The sequence below is a fragment of the Mya arenaria genome, chromosome 3, assembly GCF_026914265.1.
Source record: "Mya arenaria isolate MELC-2E11 chromosome 3, ASM2691426v1".
Taxonomy (NCBI): Eukaryota; Metazoa; Mollusca; class Bivalvia; order Myida; family Myidae; genus Mya; species Mya arenaria.
In genome coordinates, this window is record NC_069124.1 from 15,571,591 (window position 1) to 15,581,974 (window position 10,384).

Below are 10,384 nucleotides of genomic sequence, written 5' to 3' on the forward strand. Positions count from 1 at the left end.
TAAACAAATTTTCTGTTTCTTTTATGCTTATTTTCGGAGTTTTATTTTTTTTATTTACTTCTGAATTACCCCCTTTTTGAAAAGGGTGGGCTTTTCGCCGCTACCCGTGGGGCGCCCCTCATGCATAATTATAGCTGTCAACTTTTCTACTTTCGGTTTGCTGAGAAATAATTCTCTGCTATTCATTCTTATAGCTTAATATTCGCTCGTTTTTTATTGCAAAGCTTTATGAACAGTAAACAATGAAGTATTATTAGTGCACATATGTTCCAAAAATAATGAAAACACTTTTTATTTTAAGATGGGCATGAATACATAACCAAATTACTACGCCGCGATTTAATGAATGAAAATTTGGAAGGTCAAATGCGTTAGCAAAACAAATGTGGATACTCATTGGATTTTAACCATTCTTCTTAGTTTAAGACTGCATGTACGCGTATTTTTATAGTAAGTTAATATTCTGTCAGAGACCAGTCTGTTTCGCTTTAAAATGTTTGTTTTCCAGATAAAGAGTAAATGTCACGCTAGTTTGTTGACACATTTTGAGGTGTGGGTGGGGTTAAAAATATCGGATCTATCTGTAAATTGCTGTGTGAATTCTCCAGGAAGCTCATTTTACGTACTACAATGGTTAACAGTTCAAAATACATTTGAACGATGATATTTTTTTTATTTATGTTCGAACAGTTGTTTTTGTCTGTAATTTGTTTGGTATGAACGCAAATGTTCGAACATATGATATAGCTTCAAGGATCAGTAAAATGTTTGATAAACGGGATACCCGGTAATAAACGGTAAGTTGTTATTTTCCAATTATATATTTATTTAAATTTATAAAATATTTCTTTATTGTTTTAAACATTTTTTGACATAATTTACTGAAGTCCAGTGTTCTGTTTTGATCAAGGCAAGTACATGTTACAACAAAGGAATTTAAAAGTAGTTCTGAAAGTTGATATTTTCACTCCTTATCTTGCAGTGAAAATATCAATTGATATTTTCACTGTTGTTATTTTACTGTTAAAACCCCATATTTCATCGTAAAGCATGAAAGAAAATACCATATTCAATTGAAAAGTCAAACAATGCGTTGTCTTCAAATAAATTGTATGCTCCAATTCGTAATTGCTTTTTTTTAAAACAAATCAACGAAGAATCAATATTTGCATTTGCTATTTCAAACTATTCGCATGAACACGTTTACAGTCTGAGAGCTGAGCAACATTTAATCGCTTTTGGTGCGAAAATCTGGAAATTACCAGGGAAGAGTTCTTAACTTACAAGAAACTCCATTATTTATAAATAACAATTAAGACATGTCCATATGATGTACGATGGATTGAATAAGCCATTGCGGAAATTAAACTAGTGTAACGAATTCTGTTTGTAAGTAACATTGCGCGATATTGTTTTGACCAATTATATCATAACCAATTTCGAGCTGTGTTCACAATGTATGTCATTGTATTATTCTTTAATAAAAGTTCGAGTCGTTCTTTATTAAAATGATGTAAAGCATGGACTTATTACGCAGTAGTTTGAAACCGCCTGACGTAGAGTTATGGAGTTAACTTCTGTTGTTTCAAAACTCCCATTATTATTACAGTAAAAATTCAAAGGTAAACTTTGGTAAAGATCGGTCGTCATCTATTTCTAACGGTAGAACCCAGATATGTATGCTAGTTTGAATATAAATATACCGGCATGATCTTTATCAGTCAAACAAAACCAGGATAACAACCCAAGTTTTCATAAAGCATGAATGAACCCCGGTATTTGCACCATCTCTTCAAATTATGATTATGACCATTTGTTTGCTCTCTGCATTGATTTATTGAACACAATGAAGGAGCTGCCACCCTTGGAGCGATCTCTAAAATAATTAGAAATTAAAATTAAGACTACGATATCTCGCCTTGTAGTTCCTTGGTACCTATTTATGTTCTGTGTTTCAAAATATTTAGAAAATATGACATTTTCGCAGCTATCACATGTGCCATATATGGCAGTTATAATGAAATCAATACATTTGTTCATACCTAAAATGTATTTGTGGGCTTCCAAAATAATTTTTTTTCCAGATAAGTTCTACCAGTTTGAAGTGTTTAATTCCTGTATTCACCGATTCAGGGGGGGGGGGTCTGGTTAAAAGTTTTCATTGTTTAATTTTCCAGTTATGACATTTAACAATAAAGATATATACTATAACTGTATACTAATTTGCATATGATACTCTGAAGCTTTGTGGAAAATACAAATTAATTGTAACAGTGCATTGGGGCTACAAATACAGGTAAAACAGTTCTTATCATAGCATATTTGTTTGACAGCTTATAGGAGGCATTTAAAATTACAATCGATTGGTCCGAATATATATGCTACGCATTATACAATTAAACTACAGAACAAGTTAGGAAGCCAGAACATTTAAAAGGACTCTGCTTAAAGCACCAGTATACAATGAGCGAGAGACACGCAATTTACTGACAATACCGATGGACAAATGATCACAATATTGTTACCAATAATTGCTAGAATCATCGCCATAAAACGAACAGCTTAAATATGCAATCCTACTCCCAATAAGATTGATCACATTTAATACATTTTAATATAATTTTTATGATGAATAAATGTCAAAAACAATTGTTTTTATAAAGGATATCTAGTTTAATTAGAAAGAAAGGTGCAGAAAGCATGGTATATATTGCTTATGAGACTAAAATAGATCATAGTAAATCTTTCATTAAGCATTCACCAATCATTTTGTTTTGCGTTTTCAGCTATTACATACACGATTACAATCTTGTTATAAGTATTTAATATTTTCCATAAATGCATTATTTAGTAAAGGTATATCACTCAAACTTTATGTTTGTTATACATGTGTACGTATTGATTTTGAATAAGAATGTCACTTTAACAAATTCTACTGTTGGGATGGGGGTATACTAGTTTGTAACGAGCTCGTAATTAGATACACGTACTAATGAAAAGGTGATACGAAAGTACCGAACGCCCTAATGATGTTAAAACACGGTACTCATATATATATATATATATATATATATATAGCTGATTCTACTTTTATTACAATAAGAACCATTTTTTTTCAAGTGATATAAACATAATTATAAATTTTTATAGTCTAAGAAAGAAATAAAAAAAGAGTGGAATGAATGCACATAATTCTCACGCGTTCAACCATACATATCTTTACATCAACCAATCATTACTTGTGTAATGCAACAATTAGGTAAATTAAAGTGAATACACAAGTCTTGCGATCTACAAAACTGATATGTGTAGTAAGTTATGTCAAAGAAAATGGCAATTGGTTTAACAATAATTGCGGATTAATTTACTCAGGATTTGAATTTTTTTAATAATAGCACAATAAATTAAAAGATTAAAAGTCCATATTACGTACACTAGTATTATTGCTTTGTATTGAATTTTAAATATTTGAACAGTTGTGCGTATGAAAAAAATCACCAAGTAAAATACGATACAAACAAAACACTTGAATCCTTCACTCGAACCGTAACGTTTCACACATGATACATTTGGATAACATGCAGAAGGAAACATATTCGATGTTCTTCTTTAGGCGTTATTATAATCTACATGCTTGCGTAGGTGGTTTCAGCATCCATGTAACTGGCAACAGTTACACCTCAGTTTGAGTAGATGGTTTTATCGTGTTTATATTTCTGAAAACATTGTAAATTGTGTAGGTGGTTTCATTATATCACTGTCAGCGCTGTTGGTTTGCATAGTTGGTTTCATCATTAATGCTACTAACCAGACTATAGGTTTGCGTAGGTAGTTTCATCATTCATGTAACTGACAACGCTTTCTTAGCAGAACATAAACTGTGCCTGAAAAAAGGGATAACAACTTTGATGATTGGTAACAAATTAAAAACGTTAAGGTCATTCCGTCCAAGTTTAATCAGAATATGGTTTCAACAGACAAACATCGAAATACTTCATACGTATTTGTTAAGTTCATATTTGGTACAAAAACAATGAATCATGCCAGAACTAGTTCAATCAAATCTACTTTTGATTTTTCTCTGCCATATTTATCAGCATTTATTAGGTTTTCTACCTCAATAGCATTTAACAGGTTGTAATCACTGGGGAAGCCTTGGCTTGTTGTGCGTAATGATAAGAGCAATTAACAACACGCCTTCCACTCGACATTTGTCGTAATCACTAATGTGATATATTATCCTACACTAACTACTCTAACCTTACATTTAAAATCGATAAAGTCTGCTTATTCGTGTCCTCAGACTGTCTTATTACTTTATAAATGGATACATACTCGTCCGTTAAGACATCCTTATATCCGATATATCAATGTCAGACAAACATTAGACATTGGCGATAATGTTTAAATGCTAAGTTGGGGACAAGCTGGCGTCGCCTTGTCCTAATATGCATGATGACCTGAAGAATGGATACTATCATCTATCCGATAACTCTCTAACATATAAATTACCATTTCAGAGATATATTTAACATAAGCGATTTTGTTTACGTACAAAGTTGGGTATAATCTGGTGTCTCCTTGTCCGAAGATGTCTGATGACCTGAAAAATAGACACTTCTCCATCCATTCGACATCTCTCCAATATGTTAATGAGTACCACAAACAGGCCGCTCCTCTCGGCTCCATTCCTGGTGAGATATACATAAATGTCAATGGATTCTGTATAGATCTAATGACAGGTCATGCCTAAATACGGCCGAATATCAAAACAATGAGAACTACTGCGACCCAAGAATATTAACGACTGTGTTTAGATGCACAATATTAGAGCGAGAGACACACATTTTTACAAAACAACAAACATTTAAATGCTTACATAGAAATATATATATATATATATATATAAATATATATATATATATATATATATATATATATATATATATATATATATATATATTAATCAACTATCGCGTATTTGATGCGATATGGGGACAATCACGGTACCAATACTCGACAATTGAAGAAAATATATGCCAAAACTCGGCCAATATCGACCAAACTCGGCCACTATCAACTAAACTCGGCCAATATGAATTTCCTCCGTTTTGATTGGCTACAAAACTCGCTAAATACAGGATTTGAAAAAAATGGACAATTTTCATTGGCTGTCTAAACTCTCCTTTTATGAGAAACATGTTTAAAATATTCAGCCACTTTTATGTCCGATTTGATATTACGGTTGTATTTAACCCGTTGTTGGATTTTACGACTATTATGTTTTTGTACACCGACAAAATGGATGACAAAGGTGAAACATTTGACATTTTGTAAAATGATTTACGAAAATAAGACGAAAAGACATGCTTTCTTACACTGCAAACTGCTTTATTCTTGAGTATCTTCTATGTCACTAAAGGATGCATGTCAAAATCATAAGCATAATCAAGTCTAGAAAAACAGACACCATGAATGAATGGTGAATGGCTTCAATGTAAAATTAAGGTATGTTATGTGAATGAACGAAAATGTCTTTCCATACGTAATAGTCAAATACTCATTTATTAGGTGATTTGGTCGAGTTATTTGTCCTAGGACAGCTGTAACCTAATACAGCTAAACCCGGACAAATGACTCGGCCAATATAAAGTCACCTAATAAATAACATTATAATGTATATGTTTGGGGAACCGGTTTGGCGCGGTCAGCAAATAACAATTGATTTGGATGTATAAACTCATTTTTTGAGTACTAACCTAGATATACAGAATTTTGAGTACTCAACCTAACATTTATCTTAACATTCAGCAACAAAGTGTCCAATATCACATAAAAACGTATACTTCATGAGTCAAAATGATATGAAGAGATCACTTACAAGCATTGTACAAGAATAGGAGTGTCACCAAGTGTGGGCAGAGCGCGTTCTACATTGCTTAGAAGCGTTATCATGTGGTCAACATTTGCAGGTACACTTTCTTTAGGTGTCCATTTCGTAAAAGTTATATGGTCAAAATTTGAAGACTGAAAATAGAAGAAAGCATTTTTTAAATTGGAAACTTAACTGTTTTTCAATTAATATTATCTATTTTAAGTACATGTTTGTAAATACCTAATAGAGATAACCATACACGGCTGATTCGGCAAAAAGGAATACTTTTCATAATACTTTTTATATGACCCTGTCAATTTTATCCACTACGATCAATTTAGATTTTTTGTCCAAATCATTATGTAAGACGAGCTACAAAATGTTTTAATAGAGTACCGTTTCCTTATACTCCATCTTGTACGTTCTTTTCACCGAGTAGCTCCGAGTTGTCTCTGAAATTTTCTTGACCAAGAACTTGGCTGCCACAACAGGACTGTCATCAGTCGGTACAAAGCTACCAACCTTTTTTTATGGAAAACAAAGTAACACAGTAAGCATTATTTGCACCGGCGATTGGTTTGATCCCGAGCATTTCGTTTAAATGACTGATTTACATAATATCTAAAATATGCATGCTTATTTTTTTTTTATGATAAATAAAACATAAATTCAGAAATAGTCTTTGATTAACACCGATATATTTGTAAATATATATAACAGCTTATAATAAGTAATATATTTATAGATATACAGTCGTTAACATTCTAAACATAATAATGCAATAGACATATATGGCCAAACGCCTCTACAGAGCCGCTCTTATATACAGCGGAATCGTATTTACTTTTTCGTCTCCATGGTCATCGAAGGCTATCACGAGACGGATGTTGTGTTCATGGATTAGCCTTAGGTAGTCAATAACAGTTGTTTTCAAAGGAGTCTGAGATATGACAAACCGTTTGTCATTGATGTAATCCTAAATTAACAAGAAACAAAAAAGTTAATGAAAGCATTTGACTTTGAGGAGCTTGTTAAACAAAAAAAACCTACTATATCATTGCTTCAATGCAAATTAAAATACAAACAGAGGAAAAGAAAGAATTGGAAACATTCAGGAAAATATTCCCATTAACATCAGTTGCTTGATAATTCCCATCAAAAGATAAAGACAATTTAACACCTTGATATGATCTTGAAAATTCAGGGGAAACCTTGAAACACACTTTGTTTCGTTACAGAAATGTTAAACGTAAATAAAAACTATTATTTCAAGCTTATATGCACTCAACTGAACGTAAATGTGATGAGTTTTAGACGCTTACCGGAATGAAAATAGCGTTAATGTAGTTCGTCGTGCCAGCTACGGGTGTGTTTAAGAATGGTCTATATTCATCAGCTGTATGTTTAAACAATACATTTTTTGATGGAGTGATAATATTCTTCCTGTATCATTTTAGAGATGAATATGTTCATGACAGTTTCAAAAAATCGTGCAATTTATTAGCAACATATTAAATGCTAGTGCATGCAATAAATATTTGTGTTATTCAACAAGTACAAGTGCTTTTATATCTCAAATAAAAAACTATACATACAAGCAAGTATTTCCTTATATCGGTTTTTCTCAATATTGTCTGGCAAATTTGCAGTCTGTGAGTCGGCTTTGTTCTTGCGTTCGTCTAAGGAAGTATTTACATCTGTAACATCCGTCTGCAACATCTAAAACGTATAGATAAAGAAAACAAATATATTGTTTAATGAAAATCTTATAGGTCAAACTAAAGAAACATGTACAGTAGTCGAAAGTTTAAAAAAATCACCGTTTATTGGGACAGTGTCAACGCAAATTACATAATAAAAGTAATTCATATTGAAACAACAGTTGTTTTGCATTTTTCGATTAGCAATAAGTTCAATGTTACCTCGTAAAGTGCTTGCAGTTTCATCACATCTACCTCTCCCTGAATTGTATATGTCTCAGCAAAGTTTTCTGTCGACACAGGCTCATTGGCCAAAACTAGCATCTCTTTAACCAGCGTATGGATGTATCTGTACTGGCCCTGAAATAATGTATTTAAATGTTATCAAAAGTGTGATTAAACTGTTACTGATATCGTAATTTATTAAAACGAGAACTAGTTTTTGTGAAACATTTAAATAAAACTTACAGTAATTATAGCGAATACGTTACTTGATTCTGTTAAACGGTCGAATTACGCTATGCTTAATGTTAAGACAACTAAACTACTATGCAACTATTTAACATACCAATATACTTGTTTGGCACTTACCGCAGTTTGAACCATATTGACTCTCTGGTCCCGCAGATTCTTTACACATTCAAATATGTTAGCTGTTCCCAATGCTTTACCTGCCTCATACAACACATCCATGGCTATGAAGGTTCCAGTTCTCCCGACTCCGGCGCTAAACATGAACAAACGCTCACTAATACAAATATTTCGAAACTACATGTTTCAAATTAATCAACATAAAAGGCTGCTGAAATATAATTAGTACCAAGAAATCATGAATTGGTGACAATTTCAGGATTGGCAAAGATTTTATACATTTTAAAAAAAAAAGTTCATAATTCTGTTTCGTCAATTTACGTTATTTTCTCATCAAATCGGACTTGTCGAAAAGTAAACCACGTACGGTGTTCGTGAAAAGGTATAACAAGAGCTGTCACTGAGTGTGACAATTTTTCAAAAATATTTGTGCGATGATATTCATTAATTACCTCATGTTTTGTAACGTTAAAGCTCGTAAACGGCCACATATTATTATGTATGTGCATATAGATTGCATAAGGTATCATCCTAAGTGTGACCTTCACCATCATATAATTTGGGCCTTTCACGCAACACACTGAATTTTTGCGTCGAACGCATTTGAAAAAAAAATCGAGAAATAAAAAGGAAGGGTGGATTGACGCGTTCTGCTTTCGGAAGCATACAAACAAACAAATGTTGTTCAAGTCACAAAACTAAAAAAATAATGTTTTGTACCTTTACATAAATGAGTATTAAAATCATTCAGTGAATTGGTCTGTATCATACTTGTGCATTTATTTAGTGACATGTGTATGAACATTGAACAACATTTATCTAAATATGAAAATTACCCTGACAAAAACATAGTATCACCTGCAATGCACCAGCCATGGGAGGATCTTATCTTCGTCATGGGCTCTAACTCTTCTCCAGAAATGTATCAAACTTGCGGGGCTGTTTGGTACATCCTTGTCAGGCCAAGCTGTATAGTGAAACTGGGTTACATCTGTCGTTGAATCGGGATGCCCCTAGTCAAATACCAAACCTATTTACGTAACTTGTTCTCGTTTTATAGAACCAGACATCGAAACATAGATTGTCGAGTTTGTCCATAATATGCTTGTTGCAAAGAACATCGACAAACAAACCATAAGAGCCTTTGCGGTAATTATATATAAAAATGTAAACAAAAAATGCTTAATTTTGTCAAAATCTTTTGTTATACTATGAAAAAGTGGAAGTGTTTTATTTCATGCTTTTTGATGAAACATCAATTTTATCAGTAAAATAACAACAGTTAAAATTAACAATTTGATTATTTTCACTGTAATCTAAGGAGTGAAAAATCAAATTGAAGAACTACTTTTTAAAATCGAAGGTGGTAACTTTCCCCTGATCGGACTAAACGTATCACGTAAGAGCCAGTCAATATTGCTAAGAGTATTTTTTTTATATATAACCAAAAAAAGGAAGAATAAGTTTTAAAAAATATACTTTTGTGAAATATACATAAAAAACATGTTTTCATACGTTTCTAAAACTTAAAGTTTAAAATTCAAGTATATGCTTTGTAACAAACACGTTGCAAACAAAAATAAAACATGACAGTATTTTATTCACGTCTCTTCAGACATAAAAGAAAACAACTGATCGAACTTAAAGTCGATGTTATATTATCTATCAAATCTTTTTTCAATTTGTATGACTTTGTGTTAAAAACTTACAGAAAAACTTATACGACAATTGATTGATTTTGTTATACCCCACCCACAACCAAGGGTGGTCAGCCCTACCCGTCCTCAAACCATTTAAGTTGTGCAAAAAGGACCCCCAATTTATAGTGTGCATTATTACCATGTGAAAGACGCGTGATTAGTACAGATACATATTCCGACGCTATTTTTATATCAACCAGTATTTACGTGGTAGATAAACCCAGCAAATGTCGAATTAAAAAATACAGAAAATGTGTAAGTTTTTGACATTTTTTTGCAACTGTATCATCTGCTGTCTATTCCATTTACTTGTTATCATTTGGAACATAAATGTATTAAGAAACGTCATTGAAACGTTTGCATTTAAACACAAATCAAAAATAAGATTTGAAAAATTAAAAAGGTAAAACCATTTTTCATAATTCAAAAAGGGGGTATTTAGAAAATAAAACAAAAATACTAATAAAACTCCGAATAAAAACATTAAAAAAGAAAAAAATGTTGATTTAATATCACCA

The 10,384-nt window shown here is 32.1% G+C and overlaps 1 protein-coding gene across 1 annotated transcript; it reads right to left on the reverse strand.

The window, feature by feature from the left end:
- Positions 1-3,863: 3,863 nt before the first annotated feature.
- On the reverse strand, positions 3,864-8,268 carry LOC128225731 (receptor-type tyrosine-protein phosphatase epsilon-like). Its single transcript, XM_052935639.1, has 7 exons — positions 8,167-8,268; positions 7,798-7,935; positions 6,720-6,851; positions 6,272-6,397; positions 5,882-6,027; positions 4,556-4,691; positions 3,864-3,884 (listed from the first exon to the last, which is right to left on the reverse strand). The coding sequence occupies exons 1-7, from the start codon at positions 8,266-8,268 to the stop codon at positions 3,864-3,866; spliced, it is 801 nt and encodes a 266-aa protein (XP_052791599.1).
- Between the last annotated feature and the right edge of the window lie 2,116 nt (positions 8,269-10,384).

Bases quoted from the DNA above. Each gene is read 5' to 3' on its own strand.
- LOC128225731 (XM_052935639.1), bottom strand. From the start codon at position 8,268: ATGGATGTGTTGTATGAGGCAGGTAAAGCATTGGGAACAGCTAACATA. The intron at 6,852-7,797 runs GTAACATTGAAC...TTGTTAATTTAG, and splicing joins AACTGCAAGCACTTTACGAG to GATTACATCAATGACAAACG. The intron at 6,028-6,271 runs GTACTCTATTAA...TTCTATTTTCAG, and splicing joins AGATGGAGTATAAGGAAACG to TCTTCAAATTTTGACCATAT.